Source organism: Pterocles gutturalis, unplaced genomic scaffold (assembly GCF_000699245.1).
Source record: "Pterocles gutturalis isolate BGI_N339 unplaced genomic scaffold, ASM69924v1 scaffold14578, whole genome shotgun sequence".
NCBI classification, from domain to species: domain Eukaryota; kingdom Metazoa; phylum Chordata; class Aves; order Pterocliformes; family Pteroclidae; genus Pterocles; species Pterocles gutturalis.
Window position 1 is genome coordinate 1568 of NW_010123258.1, and position 22002 is coordinate 23569.

A 22002-nucleotide genomic window follows, 5' to 3' on the forward strand; every position below is an offset into this window, starting at 1 on the left:
CAAAAACTATCCATGTTGCCTTACTGACCTGTAAAGTTGCGCCTACAGTCGGTGGCTTAAATGAGACTTCAGGAGTTACCAGTATGAAAGAAGACGGGAAAACATAGAGTGTGTCCCTGCTCTCTCTGGTCTCCTCTTTCTTAAGTGCCAGAATAACTGTTCTTAGGTCAGTGTATACCTACCCATTTTGACTACTAGGTGTTGCACCACCTGGAGAGGAGTTGAAATAAAGAATGAGTCAATGTCCGGAACAGGTTTCTTCGAAAGCTTGCAAGTGGATCTGTGCTCTGGCATATGAGTAAACCAAGGTGATAATTGCCAATAGCTGTAATGCTGTGAGCGTTGGCTGGGTGAACTCTGGTGACTTTCCTGTAAGGACTGTGGAGATGAAACTGCTTTTCGTGTTCGTATTATGCATTTTGAAGTGTCTGCAAAAACTTGGAAATTAGGAAGCTGATCAAAAGAACCAAGAATATGCATAGCAAATCAGAAGTATCCTGTATCAGACTGTAGCTGTTAAATCATCAGCTGTTCTCAACCCGTGGACTTTCCCATCCAGACCTGTTTCTGTGTATTCAGTTGTCCTCAGTGGGTGCACTTCCATGAAGCGTTTGGTATCCACTTGAACTCTTACAGTTAACTTAGGCATATCAACATCATATGTACCATTTTTATACACCACGGATTTTCTTGTTAAGATTAGTATTTTGGTATCTCAAGATAATATCCCGTACATGGTGTTCTTAGGCAGACAGGGAATACCAGGTCATCTGTGGATCTGAAAGAGCCCTTGGAACAGATAGGAAAATGCATCTTAATTGATTAGTTACTTATTTTAATACTAGTACAGATATAATAGCTTTAAAGTGGTTTAAGTGCACAAAGGCTGAGGTGTTAAGGCACTGATTTAAGGAAAATGCTGTAGTTACATCCCTGCAAAAGTTGTGCAGACACATCCCAGTTTGAAATGCCTCTACTGATTGGCATTTTTCAAAGTCAACTTAAAATCATATTTTTCTGAGAGACTTCTGTGACTTTATTATGATCTCTGCAGCTGAGATATGATCTGTTCCTCTTTGTGATTGTGATAATTTTGTGTACAATTTAAGCTTTTTTGCCTGTGTAATCAGCTATTCTTATTTAGACTGGTGTGGGGTTTTTGCTCAGGATAATGGTGTGTAGCAAGGGAAGTTACACTGTGTTAGTAGGTGCTGTCTCTCTAGTCCTGTACAGCCAGTTTGTGCAAACTTGTAGCATTTACAGTTATTTGTTTGCAGTTCTTACTACTTTGTGCGTTTTTCTTCCCTTCCCTACCACCTTTATGAGTTAAATTAAGATTTGGATCTTTCAAACTTTACTGTAAAGGAATAATGTGATTATGCAGTGATTCTTAAAGAAAATTTACGTTCTTATTAAATCCTTTCATTGGTTTAAAGTCAATTGTTTGCCTTGCTTTTAAGGGTTGCTGGGCATGTAGGCCTGGAGGACCTGGTCCCAGGATGCCGGCTGGGCTTGTGGAAAGGATTCCACCACCTTTTCTGCATTTCTTCATTAATGTGGTGAACCAGTAAGAGCACCATTCAGCTGGTGAAAATAAATTTTACTCCAGGCTGAAAGGGAGCACTGTCATTGACGACTTATGCTTTCATTTCTTTCCGTGGTGGTGCTCCTACAGTTTTACCAGAAAACAACACCACCCCCCACCCACAGTCCTACAGCTTTCCTGTATAAAAAGTGCAGCTTTCTGTGATCGTGCCTACTGGTATAGCAGTTGAAAATCAACTATATGGTGGCTCAGTTCTGTCTAACCCAAAAATAAATGTTGGATGTATTCTGAAACACAGTGGGTTTGTTCTTTTTTGAACTATGGATTTAATAAGAAGGAAGGTAGAGGAGGGATATGTTATGTAGGATTAATTCTTTGGTCACATTTTGCATAAGCTAACAGAACTGGAAGTTACCTGTTTTCAAGAGAATGCAATTGGTCCTTTTGATACTTTTTTTCCCTCTGTTTTGTCTTTAACCTAATGATAACCACCAACCAGTTGTGCAATAGATATCATTGCTTATGTGTATCTGTGTTTAAGTGGCTAATAATAAACTTAGGTTCAGGTTTCTATTTTCCAAGCTTTGGTGGAGCTCAGACAAGAATGCAGAGCCTGAGCTCCTTGTTAGGGTGATTCTGCAGGGATGAAGTGCATATATGGATAGGGGTGTAGAAAACTCAAGATCCTGTGCAGGTAACTGAGTTGTTAGTGACATCAGCCCCTTTAGGTTAAGTTGTTACTGCAGCAGACATGGTGTCTTGCATGTTTAAATTATTAACGTATGAACTAAAAAAATGTAACTTTTCCCTCCTCTGAGTTAAATATTTTCTCTCACTCAAGTCTTAGGGTAATAGAAAATACTGGCATAAAAAGAATGGGCAAAATTTAATTTTGGGGTGTGGGTGTGCATGCACATGCATATGTCTAATAATTCCTATTAGTTATCCTTTATAAAGCAGCAATAATTATTTCTTTTTTTCTTAATGTTACATGTTACCACAGAGTTTAGTTTAGTTTTCTCTTTGTAGAGGAATGAATGGGATCTATTTTTTTTTCACTCTTCTAGAAGAACAGCTAATTCTGTGCTTTCTATTGCTTCCTGCAGGCTGGCACCGATGCGATTATACACACTGTCCAAGCGGCATTTTGTCCTGGTCTTTGTAGTATTCTTTGTTTGTTTTGGTCTGACAGTCTTCATAGGAATAGCAGGTAAGGATGCTGTCTTTTAAAATGATTATGGTGTTGTATGCCTTGTCTAGATGTGTTGGTATTTACAGATGTATTAACGTGCTAATGAGCTTCCTCCCCCTGAGATGTCTGAGGAAGCTTTACTTTTGACAGGGAGGGGAGAGTGTTTCTTCCATCTCATTTTTTCACAGGAGTGCTACCTACACAGATTTTAAATTTGCAACTGCTTTGCAGGGAAGAGTCAGTAAAGTAAACCAAAAGCAGCGTCATTGTAACATAATTTTTCTGCAGACTGTTAAATTATTTTCTCTGTATTTCAGTCTGTAGAATGGTGGTGCTAATCACTTCCTTTGAGGAAATCGATAACTGTTTGTAAAGCCTTCTAGACGTTTGGGTGATAAGTGCCACAGAAATCTAAAATATTTTAGTGATGTAAAAATGTGAACTTCTGTTGTCAAACATATGTGAGCTTAGATCTCTGGTTTCAGAGGCCTTTGTGGGAGTCATGAGGTGATCTGGGAGACTAAGCACTTAGTGCCTGGAAACTTATGCTGGAGATCAGAGAGATTTGTAGAAGTCTGGTTGACAAAGATGCAGAGTGGCATGAGGCAGATGGAAAGCATGGAAGCCTTCTGTAGTTCTTGGCAGAGAGCAGTTCCAGGTCTAAAATGTCCCTGTAAGAGAAGTTAATATGCTATGACTGCAGTGTTAATGAGCTAATACTCTGCAGTCAGGATAGCTTTGTCAACACAGAAGTTGACAGAAGTGACAGACAGGGAGAGCAAAAGGGAGGGACTTGTAGTTGTTAAGCAACCCAGTCCCCCATGTAAGAGCTACTTAAGGAAGTTACCACCTTCCCCCACTTTATTGCTTATTTCCACATCACCTAGTGTGTTCTCCTGTTCCACTCTGACACCTCTTGACCTGTCTGTAGTGTTGTCTCTACTTCTGCCCTGTCCTTCATGTCCTTTAGAACGAGACAGGCTGCTCAGGCCTGGGACTCATCTGCTCTTGCCTGCCTTGGAAAGAAGAGGGGGTTAATTAGAGGCAGCTGTTTGGACTTTTTGTGCCTATCTGTGCCTTGTAGGGAGTACATTGTTCATAACAGCATTAAATAATAAAATTTGTCTGTGAAATAAAACGTTCTTTCCTGTTATTTGGTTTATTGTAGCAGCCTGAAGTCCAAATAGAGTTTTAGGAATATCAGTGGTTAACCTTTATGACCTGTGACTTGCCTAAGGATGCTGAAGGGCATCCTTCAGGCCATTGTTTGGCCACTGAAATACTGCATAAATGCATTTACAAAAATACATTTTATGTGAATGATAAAGAAAAAAAAAGCTGGACTTAATTTACTGTAATTTGGTTATTTGACTTAAAAAGTGAACCATATCTTCAGTTGTGTATTTATACTACCCAGTTGCAAGAAATGCAAGAAAGCTGTTTTACAGGAGACTAGGCAAAAAGCAGTGCTCCTGGAAGAGAAAACTGAGCATTTAATTCTTGATTGGTAGCAGAACCTGAAAGAGAGCTGTGTTGGTGTGTTGCATTGCACTCTGTGTGCAGAGCGATCTGGTGATGTGGTTGCTTTTGGTCCAGGGGACTTGGCTGCTGTAAGCAATGCTTGGTTGTCTGTACCCTGCTGGGGTCTCATGACTCACCTGTGATGCACTTCAGGAACTGGCACAGCTATGAGATTCTTGTCTGTGTCAGATTGGTTTGCTGGATAGTTTTGTTGATAAAGCATGAACACAGTTCATTATTATAGCTTAATTATTTTTGAAAGAATGCTGTTTACCTTGGGAGGAGACCCACTGAACACTTACTGTGATGTGTTTGGTGGCTTTTCTTGACAGCTCCTGGCTTCCTGTGAATAGAGGGAGGGGCACTAACAATAGGGTACTTGCTCATTAAAGGGTGCAGTCTGAGCAAAACTCACCAAGCCCACTAAGTAAATGAAAAAGTGGGAGATACATCCATGTTTTCTATGCTACTTGAATATGCCATTGCCCATACTCAACATCTCTGTCTGTAGTTTGGGAAGCCTAGCAGAAGTCTTGCTTCTTGTCTGAGAAAACAAGATAGTTTAATTTTCCTCAAGTTACAGTCACTCTCTTTTCCTTTTCACAATGGTTCTATGTTATCTTTGGAGTGAGACAAATGCAAGGAAAATACAAGGTGTGGGGCTCATTTTCTGTACCTGTGCAGTTTTCCTGTTCACTGCCTCAGGCTGGTTCTTTGCTTTCAGATATGAATCTGTTAACCTAGCAAGACTAAAAGAACAACAGTAACAATGTAATTTAATCACCATTTTTTAAATAATATGACCACAACATTGTTTTGGTCAGTTTCTTTAAAAAGCTTTAATATATTGCTTGTTAGAGGAGTATCAGTTATATCAGTGGAACCTCATTATTTTTTTTATTCCTGTTCTTAAAACCTGATCTCTTTGCCTCAATATTGGTTCATATCTTCTGGTATAAACAACCTTTTTAAAAAGGCTCATTCTGTTGTTTTTGTTAAGACTTAAGCTATCATATTTCAGTAATTATCAACTGTGAGCTCTTAATTAGATTGAATTTTGCTTTTCAAAACAAAAATGCCTTCTGAAACTCTGCCCTGTTTATATGTACTTGAGAACTGAAAAGTTCAATGATGCAGAACTGACTTTATAGTGGGTGGCTTTCACTGAAGTTGAACTGTAATTCTAATATGAAGCTTTGAGTGTGATGGGTGAAACTCTTCATTTTTCCATTTAAAGTCTGTAAGATGGTTAATATTATAATTAGAGTGGTTATAGAAACCCAAGCAATGCTGCATGTTCAGAACTGTCATGACAGCTAACTAGAAATACTACTTGCACAGAATGATCCCATGTTGCTCACTTACAAACTTCCTTCTTTTCCATTGTTTCTGTGTAGTAACTTTGAAGTCCATGGTCTTTGTGCAAGACTGCTTTTCTTGCATAATTTTTTTAATACTAAGTTTGTGGCTGAAACAGCATGTTTTGAGGATTAATAAATTGCATTAAATTGCCAGACCAAATACGTAAGGGGAGACACCATTTGGACAGAGAGCTCTTACTGTGACGGGGAAGCCTCTAGAGTGACCCAAATACACACATATATGTCTTGCCTATGTCCCTACCAGCTATACATCTCCTCTGTGTTTGTTCACACCCTGGTATATAGATAGAGACCTTTTCCTACTCCTCTCTTTCATTTTTCTGGTTTAGTCCTTTTGTGTATGTACTTATGCATACATGAGTACATGCTTTTGTGTATGTACATACACGCAGACATTCCTCTTCTCCTCAGTACCATATGTTCCTGCGTATCTAAGAAAGTTAAAGGGAAACCTTACTGCTTTCTACAACTACCTTATTAGAGGATACACAGAAGACGGGGCTGGATTCTTCTCAGAGGTGCATGCTGATAGGGTGAGAGGCAACAGACACCAGCTAGAACACAAGAAATTCCTGTTAGATATTAGGGATTTTTTTTCTTGCTGTAAGTATGGTTAAATCCTGGAACAGGTTGTCTAGGGAGATTGTGGGAGTCTCTGTCCTTAGAGGTGTTCAAGACTTGACTGGACATGCCCCTGAGCAACCCGATCTAGCTAAACAAGAGGGTGGACTAGATGGCCTCTGGAAGTCTCTTCTAACGTAAATTGTGATTTCATTGCTTCCCATTTACAGCATACAGAACTAGAAGCAGGAGATGAGTGGCTGGGTACAGCTGATCAGTACATGTTAAGTATGTGTGTCTATATCCAGAAAGATTGGAGGAACGGTTGCATGAAAAGTCTGTTTGCGAGCTGAACATTTCCCACTACAACTGGACGTGAAACTCCATTAATTAAATTGATTGTCTGTTTTAGGCTATATTGTTTATAGAACTTTTATGCAGTTTATTTTTGAGACTGCATACATAATATATTATAGCCTCAGATTTCTACAGAAAAGGAGGGGCCCCATCTGAGTAGACTAAGAAATGTTCATAAGCAGACGTGGGTTTCTTGGCTTGAACAGACTACTGTGATGAAAATCCAGCACTAGCCAGAAAGTACTGTTGTGATTGTACAAGCAAGCACAGTACACATACATAAACAGGCATTAGCATCATGCACTCAAATACAACAGGATGTGTTTGCCCTGGTACCTGAGCCTTGAGTGCAATGCATTACAGTCACTATGCTGTATGTAAAATCAAGTAATTGTAGCACTTTAGCTATAGAAAATTTATGCTGCAGTTAAATATGCTGGTTTTTAAGGTAGTTTTTACAGCCCTTGTTGAGCTTCAAGTTGCTGTAACAACCGTGCCACTGGTGCTTTTTCTGTAGCTGGATATTTTCATGACTGCAGTGTACAGCTTAGCTTGGGAAAAATACCCTATGGTTTGTTGTAGCAGTTTAGAGTGCACATGCAGCGCTTCTGACATGGACTTCATGATTTATAATTTACTTCTTATTTAATCATGCCTAAAAATACTATGGCAGAGAGGCTTAAAGGAACATTCAGGCCAAGTTTATTAATTATATTGAAATGTCCAAGTGATTTACCTTTCAGCTTAAACATCTGAAAAGTGGTATACTATTCACCTGCTTTGCAGGGAGATATTGCATACAGTCTTTTGAAATCTAGTATGTTGTTACTTATCAATAATACACATACTTCAATATTGTTTTCTTTCTTCCTTCTCATATATTGTGTAGGTCCTAATGTAATTGAAACTTCTGTAGCAAGAACTGATTTAAATAACAGCTTAAAGGTAAGAGTTAATTAATATAGTTGCATTACATGAATTGCTTTATTTGATGTCACTAATGTTAAACATTCTCTGCTTTCCCCCAAATTATTTTAAGTATTTAGATTTTTACTGGAAAACTTATTGGCCACATGGCGCTTTCCAGTTTGAAATTGAACAAGCAATATTATACTACCACTGTGTTATTTCATGAGTGTCCCAGCAGCAATTTGTAGTCTCTTACTTTTGTGAGCAGGTTAGGTAAAGAATTCTGTTATGTTTCTGCACAGTAATTTCTGATAAAGTAGCACCCGAGTGTTGATAGGATTCCTTGGTGAGTTCATGTTGGAGATTCTTGTAGGGGGTCCAGAAATAGAAACTGAGAACATAAACTGAAAAACAATGCTTTCAGTGGCAACTAATGATAACCCTCTTGTGATCTTCCTTTCTATCAGCTGGGAAGGAATATTTATTTTTCTTGTTAACAGTACTCTGTCATGCGACCAAGACATGGGATCTGGCTTCTTAACATGAACCTTCACATTAATTTTCTTGAAAGCTTTCATATTTTGGTTCTCAGTTCTTACATCTTTATTTCTGTCTAGCTCTTCACTGTCAACCTGATATCTAAAGTAATTTGTGTGAAAGTGCTAAAAAGGTTTTGTTGTTTAGTTTAGCTTTTTTTTTAAGTAAATTTTCTTTAAATACACTGGAACGCTTCCTTTTTTGGTCTCTTAGTCACCTGCATATATTTGGATTGGTATTGTACTATGGGTGGATTTTTTTTTTAAGCATATTTTTATATCAAACAAGAAAAGTCTTTCCTGCTTGTAGGTTTTATTTGTTAGTGATATCTTCCATGCTTTTGAAATTAATATGTGGTTTTTAAGAAACCTAGCGGAAAAATAGTTGTTTTTATAATTATAGTTGAACAGGTTTAAAACTGTATAACAGATGAGGGGTCACAAACCTGACTTTTGATATAAAGTGCTAGAAATGACTTTTTATTTTCAGGCTAGGTGTCAGGATTTTGGTTTTCATATCTGAACTTTTTTTGTTTTATTGCTGCTGCTTTTATGTGCTTTAAGTAGGTTGTACCTTTCCTTACTTCAGTGCTGTGCAAAATACGCGTGCTATTTAAGCTGCTTCTCTGGAAGACTTATTTTTGAGCTGCTTACCGTACTGTCCACAGAGTAGCACTTATTAAATCTATTCCCAAAAATATTGTCACAAACATAATTAACATGCCTTTCATCATTGTAACTACAGATATATCACCTAGCAGAATAATGGCTGGTGCTAACCTTGTGGGGGTTTTTTACAGCTGAAGCCATTTAATTTAAGTTCGCCACCACTGTCTACTTACAATCAGCAGCTGTGGCTGACCTGCATAGTTGAGTTGGATCAGCATGATGGTGAGAATCTTACCTAATTCTCAGGAAACTGCTACAGCAACCTGTATATTGTATCTTTAATTTTATCTGTCACATATGTGATCCTGTTGTTTTCTGGCTATGGTTGGTGGGTTTTTCCTCTGATACAGTTTCTCCCTTTCCACCCCCTGCTCCCAGTAAAAACATGTACAGTGCTGGTCTTGAGAACGGGAAGCAAAAGGTATATGAGAGAAGTTGTTTGTTATTTCTGTGAAAGCAGTAGTTTTTAGAGAATCTGTGTCTCTCTTCCTTCACTTTTGGGGTAATTAGATGTGTAGATTGTAATGATATTAATTTTTCAAAAAAACTTCCCTGTAAATATGTGAGGAATACTGTATTAGTAATTGTTAATCTGTCAAGGTTCAGTACAGGGCATTTGTGACTTACTGCCTAAGTATATAAATAAAAAGTTTTGTGGTTTTTTTTATTAACATACTGGACCCCTACTGTAGTAAAGTATAACCGAATAACTTTTATATGATGTCTAAAGATTACTCAGCTTTAAACTGTATTTGGAACTCTTATTTGAGATTTCATTTCTGCATGTAGCAATAGCTTAATGTTTTCTCTTTTAATTACAGTATCCCTCAAAAAGAATGTTACTATGACAGTCAAAGTACTTGGAGTGGTGAAGGATGGAAGCACACCGTATGTTAATAATCAGGTTCACAATCGGACGAGATTACTCAGTTGTGCACAAGTATGTGCCTGCTTAAACAAAACTGATGCAGTACATTTTCTTTAAATCTATTTGTGTTCATGTTACATTACATTGCAAATGACAGGAATATATATGTTAAGAATGTCTCAGGAAAGACTCTGGAGCATAGTTTTATTTATAACTGCAACCTAGCTAGTAATGCTAAGCAAGATACACACCTATCCATCTTTTTCTGTTTACTTCTATGACTTGTGTCTGTTACCTCTTAAGACCCCTCTTTCTTGTTAAGAGTAGCTCTCTGCCAGCAAAGCAGTGTGTCCTGCTTTAGTCACCTAAACAGATTTAGCAGTACTGAAGAAAGGAATATTGTAGTAGAATATTGGATATAGGGCTCCAGAGGAGAGAAAAATTCTCCTCCAAGTCCTAGCAGAGAGTCTGGTTGAAATCAGCTGGCATCTGTGTTCTGAAAAAGCCAAATTTCTTGCCACCTGTGAATAAATGTTTAAGGTTTTGAGTTCCTAGTATGATTTGCACTGAAATTTTTGAGCTTAGAGACATCTAAAACAGCTTCTCCAGATGCAAGGCTTTTAAGGAGGGCATAGCTGAATTTTTTTTGTGATAAGGGTAAACAAGTTTTTATATAGATACATATATATGAAATCGACAGAAGTTAATGAACAGTGTTCCATTAGATTTAATTACACACAGCCAAGAGAGCAATATGCTTGGGCTCTCTTTCCTCCTTTTAACTTTTAGAAATTAGTTAGCACAAGATAGCTGCATCTCACAATCTGATGACTTAGAGCTTGACTGACAGAGTTATTCAGATCCTTCCTCATGCCGCAAGCAGTTGCTTTCACCAGCTGTAGTGAAAAGATAGCCCTTGTTTATTGGTTCAACCTTTGATCCTGCTGACTGACTTTGTCAGTTTCTTCTGCTTTGTCTGGTATCTTTCAAGAAATTCTTTGTCTGCGGGTCTTGAGTCTTATTCTGACTGATCAAGATAGATAAGGCATGTAATAAATATCATCAATATCTGACCATTTGGAAAAAAATTCTCCAACCTATACTAACAGTGCATATTCTGGAATAAATTGAAGGCTTTTACATTCTATTCTTCACTTGTATGTATTCACAGAAATGCAGCGAAATCATTGTTGCTCACCTTGGCTACCTGAACTACACTCAGTACAATATATTTGTTAGCTTTGAAGATCTAAATAAGTTAACATACACCATCCAGAATATTACTTTCACAGTAAGTATAAAGTTTTATACTAGCAAAAGAGATCTTTTACTAGTGCTGTAGAAATCTGCTCTAACTGTAATTTAAAGATTATCTAATTTTTGAACGTAAGCATAAAGACGCATAATAATTTCTGTCACTACTAATGTTGGAACTATTATAGCATTTGCTGTTAATAAGGGTCTAGATCAATTTTTTTAAATCTATAAGGAAAGATGTTTTTTTTTCAGAACTGCTAATGGTGTTCTCTGGAACAGATAAATTTAGTCTAATTCCTGGGAGATATTTTTAACAGTTGGCAAGCTGGACTAGAACATCCAGTTTTCTACATTTGCTTATATGTTGCCTCTCTAAAGCATGATATGTTTTTCAGCCTTTCCAGTAGATATATTTGAATTAGCAAGATTTTTCCAGACCTTACAAAAGCATAGATTAGAAAGATTTAACAAACTCAAAGAAAAATGAAGATTTTTTTTTTTGAACTGTGCTTATGAGAAAGAGAAAAATAATCAGGCTAATAAAATGATTCACTAAAATAATCCCTAGTGAAATAACTATCTCAGTTCTTATTGCTAAAGATTGCTTATAAAACAGTAACATCATCAGTGTGTGCTGTGTGGCTCAAAAAAGGAATTTAGAAACATTTGCACTGGGAGAAAATGGAACTAAATGGAATTTATAATACAGGTTACTATGGTATATTCTACCAGCATGCAACATTTGGTATGTCAGAGCAGGTAGCAAGCAAAAATCTTACTGTAAAGCAAAAGTGGTTTTTATATACTAACTGAAATTCCTGAATATTAATATTTGTAATATTCTAGTGCCCTTCTAATAATTAGAGAGGAAGAAGGAGCTTTTCCTCCTTAATCTATGAAAAAAGTTCTTTATTTCTGGTTAGCTCATTTATTCTTCACTTACTTGATTTTTTTTTTTTCAACTTTTGAAAACAGAGAATAAGCTTAAGAAAACAAACTCATTACAGGAAGCATGACTGTACCTTATCAACCTCTTAATTATCAATTTATGCATCTGACCTTGGTAATAAAGAAGAATATACTGGATTTACTCAATTATTGGCATTCAAACTTTGAATTAAAGTGCAATTGAAATCAATGAAGAACATCCTTTTTGTCTTGAGAAATGCTTTAACATATGACAGCACACTGAATATGTTACACAGTGGCAGGGTAAAAGGGTTATCTTTTCGTCAGGTAGTCCTGTGGGTATGCATTTATCTTAGTCTTTCCATGGTGACATGGTGGAATTCGGTTATACCTTTAAATTTTGAAAAGCCAGAGGACTTTTAAATATCTGCTGAAAGTGTCAATTATTGATGCTATGTGTACCCTATCAAAACATTGTTCATTGGCTGCTTTTCTTCTGTTTTTTTGTAGTGGAAAACCTACAATCCAACTTTTTCACAAGTGGAAATATGGTTCAGATTTGTCTTTGTAGTTCTTACTTTTATGGTCACGGTAAGATTTGGTTCCAGTTTTTCTAGAGTATATTGTGTAGGCAGCTGATAACACTGCTTTGTAGTGCTGTGTTTAGTAACTTAACCCCAGTCAGCAGAGTTGAGATATCATTGAATGTGTTTAAAAATATTTCTAAAACGTTTATGTAGTTGCTGCTTTTATGCTTTTACAAGTGGTATTGAAGGGATATTAAGAAAATAGGATAAATAGGAAAACCTTTTCTAAAACCCTGATTGTGAATTTAACAAAAAGAATTTTGCTTAAACAAAGGAAATTGTAATTAGATGCTAGAAAAAATATTTTTTTTACGGTGCAGGTAGGCTCAGACGTTGTAATAGGATGCCCAGAGTGTGGGCTCTCTGTCTCTGAAAGTGAACAAAACTCAGTTGAATATGACCTTGCTCTAACTTTAAAGTCGTCACTGCCTTGAGTGTGAGCCAGGTGACCTCCAGAGGTCCCTTACAACCTAAATTATGCTACGATTTAGATTATCTCTCCCTTCCTACCTGGTCTGGCCCTTGGAAAAGAAGTGTTCTGAAAATAAATCAACATAAAATCTGAAATGCAGAATTTTCAGAGTGGGGACACTAAAGCACCGAACACTTGCATAGCATTTTTCTCACGTAGATGATGTCACTCAACAGGTAACTGAATGTGATATGGAATATGTGTTTTTTTTTTTTGAAGTGAGTTTAAGTGGAAGTTTTTGGTAGTGTGTGACCAGTAATGAGGCAATATTTTCTCATACATTGTTGATTTGTAGGAAACTAGCTGGTTTCCTTCTCAGTTTGCTCAATTTGCATTGGGGTAAGCCAGAAAACTTGAAGCAGAAGTAGAAGCTAGGAGATGTGGCTCCTGTTTTACAATGTTCTCAGTGGCAAAGACCTCGTGAAAGTAGCCTTTGCAATGTGCTGTGTTATTTCTTTACTCTGGTAAAACCATTAAGGCTGTATTCCTTCCTTATAAGTTTTTGTTGTTTTATAGTGTCTGTTTGCGCATTCCCTCCGGAAATTCTCCATGAGAGACTGGGGTATTGAACAGAAATGGATGTCCATCCTTCTTCCCCTCCTGCTACTTTACAATGGTACTTGCATCCTGGAATTTTTAGAAAAGGTCCTTTTTTAAAAAAAAAAAAAAAAGAAAAAGAAAAAGAAAAAAGAGAGTGTGTGTGCAAGAGAGAAGGCAAAATGGAATTTGGCCTTGAACTTACAAGCAGCTTTTTATAAGGCTTCAGAAAACTAATTTAAAACAAAAACTGACCTTTTTTTAAGTGTTATCAAATTCAAGGGCATAATGAGCAGGTGGGTTTCATTCTTTTCAGTCATGTGAATGTCAACTCTGTTTAAAGCTCTGATTGGAAGGGGTGGCTGCAACCACACTGACCCTTTCATATAGTGACATATAAATGCAATTTCTGTATTTGTCTGCTAAGTCTTACTTCTTCATTTTTCACATACTCATGGTTTAGTTAAAAATGAAGGCTACTTTTAATCTGGTAAACCACATCAAATTCTAGCACTCTTTAGCAGTACCAAAAGAATATTTGCCTTTCAGTCATTCTGTGATAATTTTTTTAGGTTATCACCAAGAACGGTGGTTTAGTAGAAAGTCTAATAAAACCTGAAATCCTCTAGAAATGTTGGCAACTGTTTCAGAATATTTCTGTAGCACAGAGGATTGCTGCTGGAGGCACCATTTTCTTTGCAAAATACTCTTGATACAGCAAACTTGAACTTAATTTACTGGTCTACTTTGAAAAAATCTAGGGGTTTTTGTTCCTCTGAAGATACATTCTGCTTTACTTTTCATAATGAAAAAACTGCTTTCCCCCCTCTGTTTAACTTTTTTTTTCTTATTTTGTTACAGATCCATTTTTCCCACTTTCTTTTCTGGTGAACAGCTGGTTTCCTGGAATGCTGGATGATCTATTCCAGTCACTGTTTCTGTGTGCATTGTTGTTGTTCTGGCTTTGTGTCTACCATGGCATAAGAGTACAGGTACAGGTGCAACATTATCTACTACTGACTGAGAAGACAGTACTTGTTTTTTCAGTTCTCTCAAAAGGTGACAAAAATGAAACCAAATTTTTAAAAAAGAGACATTTATTTTATTCTTAAAGTACCACGTGACACATGAAGCTTTGGAGTTAAAACGATTTGTGGTAAAGGTAAAGTAGATTGTCTTGAGGCTACCATGCCTCAATGAGATAGATGGGACAGCCTACTCTAAACTACTGCAAGACTGTCTTCAGAATTACGATGCCATTTTGCTTTGTTCTTGCTTGAAGGGTTTTGATGTCATATATGGTGGTTGATTGTTTTTTAAACCACTTTAGAATACTGCATAAGATAAATATGAATTCTGGAGCATATTCCTATAGGTGCAGTATCAGTGAAATAAATGGGACCTTATAAATTGGATGTTTGGATTGGATTTCTTTTCTACTGTATCTTACTAATACAAATGATGATACAATTTTTTGTCTTCTGTAATCACCTGTGCAGGTTAAAAATACAGAAGACATGTCTCTTAATCTAGTCCATATTGAACAAAACAAAGATGAGAGTTATTTTATTCTGTCAAGAATGAATGAAATCTCAAATGTGGATCCATTTTTCACCACACTATTGTTTTCTCAACAGGGGGAAAGGAAGTGCTTAACTTTCTATCTGCCTAAATTCTTTATTGTTGGACTATTGTGGCTGGCCTCTGTTACTTTAGGAATATGGCAAACGTAAGTCATTTAAAATTTAGTGCAAAAGTAATGAGCTGAGAGTGTTCAAGAATGAGAATGTTACTTATAATTAGTGGTATCTGCTTCTTAATGCTCTTGACTGTGATATAGGAATGGAGTGCAAATTCTTACATCTTTCTGTTTTGCAAATTGTGACTGATTTGAAAACAGAATTCCCCATGGGTGATTTAGTAGTATGTAATTTTGTAAATCAGAGTGAGATCTAGAAATCACTACTTTGTCAATATGTTATGGCTCCCTACAATACTCCATCTACCACTTTGTCCCAATTAGCTTTTAATATTTGAGGCAACAGTTTCTCTATAGTTAACTATTACACAGTTTGACCAAACTTTCTCAACTATTTAACCTGCACAACTGGTATTGACACTGTTTAGTCAAGCTATACTATCTCTCCTCAAAACTCAGTTCTTTTGCTTGGTTTTGCATTTCTCTCTTTTTTTTTTTCCAGTTTGTTGTGTTAACATAAAGGTGTTACTTTTCCCCACACAGAAAACTTTCTCAGTTTTGGTACATTTGTAGTTTCTGAACTGTTTTAGTCTCAAGTGTTTGTCTCTCATTTTATTTCTCAGAAGGAAGATACCTTCTAACCTTCTCCATGCCGTTGTACATTGTTGAAAGCAGTGCAGTTTCAGGAAATGCTTGTGCTAATGCCCTATCAGCAGAATTGCTATGAGGGAAGGGCTTACACCATAGTTATTTCTTAAGTATGATTTTTATCACCAAGGATAAAATTTAAACATGAAATCCTAAAGGCTTGTAGGAATTTACAAGATTATATGTTTTCTAAAAAATAAGTGGGGAGATTAGACATGATCACAACTGAAATCCTTCATATTCCTTTAAAATTGAGTTTGGGAAGAAGAAGGCTGTCATGTAATATAAATTGTCATGACTCCATTGGAATGAATGGCATTGCACCAATTGATACAGCTAAAACCTTTAGTTATAAATTCTGTATAATAACTTTAGTAGGTTTCTTGGTTGATACGCCTTTTTGACCTTGTCTTTTGTAATGGTGGAAGTAGCACTTTTTCATTTTGAATCTTTTCTAGTGTTAATGAAGTACATGATCCTACGTATCAATATAGGGTTGACACAGGTAATTTCCAGGTAAGTCAGAAATGTTTTCTTGCTATTAAATTTTTGGGTAGAGTTAGGCAATACAAGGAGGTGGGGTTTGTTCTTCTATTAAAATCTATAACAATTTAGAAAATAGCAAATACTGGTCAGATGGTCTTATTCTGACTGGGGTACTTTTAAATTTTGCTTTAGATCATGCATAGGCCATATCGAGCTCCATCCCAATGAGAAGAGTAAATTGTCTTGCAAATCTGGAGACTCAACACCACAAGTTTAATCACAGACTCATGACTGTTGGGATTGAAAGAAACCTCTTATTAAGTCAGTTTTGTACATCTTTACTCCTGCCAAGATCCTCTGTCCTAGTAAATTTCACACTTTGTTGTTGTAAAGGAAGATCTGATTTATATGGGCCCTTACATTGTTCTCAGGAGCTGTGTTTTTAAAAAATCATTGAGATTCAGCTCACTGTGAACTTGGTGAACACAATTATGACTTCTGTCAAACACCCTTCCTTTATATTCTCCAAAAGCCCACCTTGATATATAGCCATCCTCATTTTGTACTTCTTTTCATGAGCCTACTTTCCCTGAATAAATAGACCATTCTATTTTGTGCTTTGAGAAACAACGATTTCTATTGAGGAAAGAAGGAATAAACCAAATCTCATTAAATAATAAAAACTAACACTCTTCTTATAGGGAATGAAAATATTCTTCCTTGTGGTGGCAACCACATACATTCTCTACCTTTTGTTCCTGATAGTGAGGGCATGCTCAGAACTTCGTAACATGCCTTATGTTGGTAAGGAATATTTCTTTTGATTCTTCCCCAAACAGGCTTGCTTCTCTTAGATGTAGGTGTAAATTCGCTAATAACAACTTTTCTCAATCTTTTTCAGATCTCAGGTTAAAATTCTTGACTGCATTAACCTTTGTAGTGCTTGTCATTAGGTAAGGTTTTCAAAGTACGTTTCTCAATACTGTAAATTTTATAACCTTTTTTTCAGGGCTTTGAATACATTTTGTTGATAATAAAATTGTCAATGAAACTGAGCAATGTCTTTTGATTGTTATGGCAAGATTATTTTTTTTAACCCTTCTTGAGGCTTTTAGAGCTAACTCTATTTTATTTCTGTTACCACAGCAATACACTGCAAGATTTAGAGGCTCACTTAGCAGAGATGTTTTCTGTACTGCTGCGTGATCTGCAGTGCACTGTTCACCTCTCTTAAGAGTTTTGTAAGCTTCAGTTAGTCAAAGCAGAAGTTTAGAATTAGTTTCTTAGATTATTGTTAATATCTGTCTCCCCCACTCCAAGCAGTTATTTGAAATTACTGTTGACTTTTGTATTGTCTGTAGTGGATGAAATCTGAGGGAAATAAGACCGTGAGGGTTTTTTTCCACGTTACTCAGTTGACTGCTGACTTTTAATCACAAAAGAATCATTCTTAATTTAGGACTATGAAAGCAAATGTGTCTTAAAATAAATGGTCAGCCTGTTAACATAATTATTTTCTCATATACTCCTCTATCAAGCTACCATTTCAATTTTGTGGTTTAAACACAAAGTAAACCTATATGCTTTAACTTTTTTCCACAGCATTGTTATACTCTACCTACGCTTTGGAGCACAAGTTCTACAGGACAACTTTGTCGCTGAGCTGTCAACTCATTATCAGAATTATATCCTTGTGTTGTGATACTGCTCAACTAGGAATGTTAATCTGTTTTCATGAAGGAGGTACTTAAAAATGAGGTACCTATGGACTGAGACCTTTCACTTCTGTGTGGGCTTTTAGAGTTCAGCCCATTTTGATTGAGGTTTCATCTCAGCATTTTGTAATGGCTCTTTGTAAAGATTATGAGCTGAGACAGTTTCAGCTGAATTTGTTTGCATCACATAAATCACAACTGTATTTGATACTCTTCAAAAGCAATGAAGGCCTAGATATGCATGCATTCAAGTAACTTTAAGAAATTATTGTGACACATTTGGCTGTATTTCCTGCATGAATACAATTTGCTGTATACCTATCAGTTGGCATGAGGCATATAAAAATATTTGAGAAATTAGTAGTTTAGAAGTAACTGAAAATGCATTTTGTGCATTGGTCCAAGTCTGCACATGGAAGAGGTCATAGCAGAGAATTTAAGTGACTTGAGAGAGACTATTTCTGATGTCTGTTGGCAACAGGCTTGCAAACTGTATTTCTGGACCTGAACCGCAAAATCCTAATTCATTCTACTTTCTAAAAGTGCCTATGTGATTGCAACTGCTCCAGTTACTGATAAGCTTAGATATGTGTTGGGAGCTAGTAGAAAACAATATGTAAAGTCTTTAGTATTTTCCTAAAATGATGGCAAGAAGCCATCTTCAGAGTTCTATCCACAGATAGTCCTTTCTCCTTCCTTCTCAATCACTGTGCCAAGGAAGAACTGTTTTAAAAATAACCAAAGCAAAACCCACCTGAACACCTCACTTTCTCAGCTTTCTTTTAGCATTGAAGGCAAAACTATTCAATTTACTATGCACTCCACCACTCAAGAGTAGACCTTATCTGAGCAAATGTTACTTGTGTTAAAGCTTTGTCTTCATTGGGATCTTTACCTTGAAAGATCTTGAGTACATTAGTGTCACTGAATTTAAAACGTGCAGTTTTGTTTAGCCATTCATGCTGTCAAACTTCAGCAAGGTAAACATTCTTTCCATCGGAACAGCTTCTGTATGGTTTGGGTCTTGTTTCCAAAGTTCGTATGTATAGAGCTATATTGAGCAATATCCTTGACGCTTACTACCAGCAGAATTCTTATCATTTTATGGTTTATTGAACTTTTATCTCTACACATTAGCCTTCGTGTATTCCCCCTCAAAGAATGCACTATATGGTAAGTGTAAGCAATTGTCTGCCAAACTCAGATGACAAGAGGGCATATTGGCAGATACTGTGTAACATTGTTATATTTTGGTTGTCTTGTTACTGTTTCAATTTTCTTTGAGTTAACATAAGCAGAAGCTGCACTACTCCTGAGCAAATCTGTATTGGAAATATAAGGACTTCCTTTGTAATTTATTCTAATATATTGGCATGCTGGCAAACTGGACTCTGAAATAGGTAACACACTTGGAAAAGTAGGACTGAAGGTGATCTCTAACATGGGAGGAATTTTGGAGAGCTTGCTATGGGGAGAGGGCTGCACAGAGCCCATGTAAAGGCAGATAAAGGATTGAATTGGTGGCACTTCTGTTTTTGCATTCCTGTGTAGAGGATGCAATCTGACTCACATGATGATTATAAAGCATTATCCCTCTCCAATAGATAAAGATTCTGTAAAGGAAGTATTTATACTGAGTGCATTATCTGCTTTAAGCATTGAGTTTAAAATATAGAATCATAGGACAGCCCAGGCTGGAAGGGACCTGGAAAGATCATCTGGTCCTTTCCCTTTCATGGGAAAGGGAGCCTAGATGGGATTATCTAGTATCCTGTTCAATCACATCTTGCATGCTGAGAGGTATGCAGGGGGAAGGCACTGAATAGTGGAGCTGGTCTTTTCTCTAAATTTTTTACAGTAGAGATGGATGGATGGATAGATGGATGGATGGAACTGTTACAGAAAAAAGCTATTTTTCCATTAAGAAAGACAAGAGAAATGGCTGGATGAGGATAAAGTTAAAAACTTGCTATTAGGTTGTAAGAAGTATTAGTTTACAGAAGGCAGAAAGTAAACAGCTGCCAGGAAAAAGACGTTTATGGCAAACTGCTGTATTGAATTTTACTTGCATGTAATTATGAACTGCAGCTAAGCAGCATAGATTGTGCAAGAAATTAAGGCCTTAAAACAAGGTAGAGGAAATTGTCATAAAGAGCCAATGGGAAGTATGTGATTCCTTTCATCTCACCATAAAGGTATAAGTCTTCCCTTCATCTGTTTACAAGGATGAAAAATAACTGGCTGATCATTGCCTTGCATGCAAGGGATTACAACTTTGGTCTACTTATATTTGTAGCTTAGAAATAACCAAGAAGTTGATGAAATCTGTGCTTTTTAAATACATATGAACTTTTGAATAATGATTAAGAATAATGAAGTCTGACTTAATTGCTCTTATGTGCAGTTTGAGATAATATGACATAGGAAACTGCACAGGGGAGGAAATCTGCTAATACAACATGGAAAATATCTATCTAAAAATGAGATGAGATAGTTATGTCATCTTCTTAACTCTTAAGAATACCATGATGTTGTAGCTGAAGGGTGAAAAATTTGAAGGAGAGAATTCCTGTTTGGATATGAATTGTAGTTGTGACTGCCTTGGAAGTTGTTGAGTCTATTCCTTCAGTGTTGGATTAGAAGTACCGCCACATTTCTATATTTAATATGCTAAATTAACCCTTATTTGTATTTTCCAGAATCACAGTTGAAAGACAATCCCGCTTTTTCTATGCTGAATGATTCAGATGATGATGTGATTTATGGGTAAGATTATAAAATACCTATGGACAGTTAATTTTAGTGCATTATTTTTGTAATGTTGTTTTCCATATTGATTAAATAAGTGAAGACTTTGTAGGTTGCTAGTGAAAGTATTCTGCCTAAAGAACAGAACCATAACCTTTTTCTGAAACAGAAATGCAATGAGAATGCATGTTATTTTTTCTTTTTTTTTTGGTTCTGAAAGGGATTGCAATGGCACTGATACAAACAGGTAAATAGGTATCAAGATGCTGGCAGGCCATGGAGTGAAGGCAGCAAGAGATGTGAAAGGAAAGCACTTCCTTTTAAACCAAGAAGGGTTTCAGGGGTCAGGCGGAGTTGGCAAAGAGGCAGCTTATATGTAAACGCTTCAGGGAAGGTGAATGGCTCTTCTTAAGTGTCCATCACTTACTGAAATAATAATCAAATCTAGTATAACTTCCTAGACTTGTGGGTTTTGTTAATATGAGAATTATAGTAGCACTTAAAACCCATCCTCTCTGTGCTGGACACTGAACAATCTCATTACCTGCCCTTGATGTCTTCACTTCTTATAAAAGACACTGAAGTGGCTGGAATAGTGAGGGTAGGATTAAGACTGCAGAAAGCTGAACAAGTTGGTGCTAAACTAGCTATCTGCGTTGTCTGAGATAGCTCGCCTTTGTTTAGTTAGATGAGTAGCAGTAGTACCAGCTTGCTTCTATACTAATCCTTGTGAAGAGTGGCTTGTAGTTACTGGAATAACTCTTACTATGTGTCATCCTCTGGAGAGAAGTCATATGTATTGTTCATATCCCCAACAAGGAAGATACCAGCTTCTTGCCCAAATAACAATTTGATGCCTCAGTGTACTTTAGAACTTTCCTGATTATTTTGGACTTCCTATTTGAACACTGTGTTCAGAATTTTTGACAAGTATCTATTTCACAGGAGTGACTATGAAGAAATGCCACTTCAGAATGGCCAAGCTATTAGAGCCAAGTATAAAGAGGAATCGGACAGTGATTGATTTTGATGTAGACAGACTTGTTCAGGTGGAATTAAACCAATTTTGGAGTTTTCCTAGATGGACAACTTCCTTGACTTCCTTATAGTCTGCTGTCATCTGAACACCATCTCCCAGGAAGGACATCTTGCTTCTCTTTCTGTTTACAAAGGTAAAACTGAAAAAATAATGCTTGAAAAGGTTGTGGTGAAAACTTAATACAAAAAAATTTTACATGTCTCATAAAATGCCTAATAGCAGGGTGTCTGTGGACTAAAATCTTTAAGTCTATTTCCACTTAAAAGTGTGACACTTTTAATCAGTGACTGATTATATGCTGATTTTAAAATTGCTTCCTTGCTGCTTCATTTTTTGGGGGTTTTTTTGGAGGATTATGTACAGC

At 36.6% G+C, this 22002-nt stretch overlaps 1 protein-coding gene across 1 annotated transcript; it reads left to right on the forward strand.

The window, feature by feature from the left end:
* Window positions 1-1499: 1499 nt before the first annotated feature.
* Window positions 1500-21623, forward strand: TMEM181 (transmembrane protein 181). The gene is made up of 17 exons (XM_010077845.1): window positions 1500-1567; window positions 2653-2756; window positions 7449-7504; window positions 8805-8895; window positions 9495-9613; window positions 10713-10832; window positions 12218-12298; window positions 13283-13382; window positions 14165-14295; window positions 14941-15032; window positions 16109-16166; window positions 16838-16940; window positions 17038-17089; window positions 17739-17821; window positions 18935-19024; window positions 20551-20617; window positions 21545-21623. Exons 1-17 carry the CDS (start codon window positions 1500-1502, stop codon window positions 21621-21623), a joined length of 1494 nt encoding a protein of 497 aa, XP_010076147.1.
* The last annotated feature ends 379 nt before the right edge of the window (window positions 21624-22002 follow it).